This window comes from Sitophilus oryzae, unplaced genomic scaffold (genome assembly GCF_002938485.1).
Source record: "Sitophilus oryzae breed Bouriz unplaced genomic scaffold, Soryzae_2.0 scaffold_1443_pilon_pilon, whole genome shotgun sequence".
In the NCBI taxonomy this organism is placed as follows: domain Eukaryota; kingdom Metazoa; phylum Arthropoda; class Insecta; order Coleoptera; family Curculionidae; genus Sitophilus; species Sitophilus oryzae.
This window is the reverse complement of record NW_022146108.1, coordinates 483,308-484,340: the sequence shown is the minus strand read 5'-3', so window position 1 is coordinate 484,340 and position 1,033 is coordinate 483,308. Positions and strand designations below refer to the sequence as shown.

The 1,033-nt window shown below is 41.7% G+C and overlaps 1 protein-coding gene across 1 annotated transcript; it reads left to right on the top strand.

The window, feature by feature from the left end:
- Positions 1-233: 233 nt before the first annotated feature.
- On the top strand, positions 234-668 carry LOC115877329. Its single transcript, XM_030893474.1, has one exon. It carries the CDS (start codon positions 234-236, stop codon positions 666-668), a length of 435 nt encoding a protein of 144 aa, XP_030749334.1.
- The last annotated feature ends 365 nt before the right edge of the window (positions 669-1,033 follow it).

Here is a 1,033-nt window from a genome sequence, read left to right as displayed (position 1 = left end):
CTGTTTCAAAGACAATTTAACATGCTTTGATATGAGTATAAATTTATCCAGAGTACTTATCATTTATATGCGTAGCAACGGGTAAACAAATGAAATGCATTGGTGTTGTGGTGACAATAAGAATAATAAACTTGTCAAATATTGCAATTACTACCTTTGTAATGGAAATTTTCACATTGTTCTTTCATTCTTTAATTAGTTGTATTTCATTGTTTGATTAGTGTTTCAATATAATGCATACATCACCGGAAAAAGCCGCCCAAGTAATCGCCTTAATCGAAAATGGACTGAAACAGAGAGCTGTAGCTCGGCAACTGCATATGACACGTGGAGCGGTTCGAAGAGTGTTTGAACGATATGAGGAGATTCGATCCTTTCGTAGGCGACCTGGGACTGGTAGAAAGAGATATACAACGGATCGTGATGACCGCTTTATTGTGTCAACAATGTTAAGAAATCGGCGTCTTAATGCTATTCAGGTGCAACAACAGCTCCGTGAAACAAGAGGAGTGACTATTAGCCAGTGGACAGTAAGAAGAAGATTGACTATTAGATTGTGGACAGTAAGAAGAAGGAAAGTAACATTACCCCCAAAACACCCGCAATTGGCCCAAAACTTACCCCAGCTCATCGTCAAGCACGCCTGCGTTTTGCACGGGAACATCTGAATTGGACACTAGAACAATGGGAATCTGTTTTATTTTCAGATGAGATCAGGATATGCCTCTATGGTAGCGACCAAAGAAGAAAAGTGTACCGGAGGCCAGGTGAGAGATTCGCAGAATGCTGCATTGAGGAGCGGATTGCTTATGGAGTTGGTTCCTGCATGATCTGGGGTGCATTTCTATGACTGCGCGAACCGACCCAGTTTTCATCCGTTGGGGCGACCGTCGGCACGGGAGAGGAGGTTTAACTGGTGCTAGGTATATTGAAGAGATTTTAGCATTTCATGTTGTACCTTACGTCGACTACATTGGAAACGAATTCACTTTTATGCATGACAATGTGAGGGCACACACATCAAGAATTGTAC

What these genes read in the sequence shown, in the direction of transcription:
- LOC115877329 (XM_030893474.1), top strand. Translation starts at nt 234, where the DNA reads ATGCATACATCACCGGAAAAAGCCGCCCAAGTAATCGCCTTAATCGAA.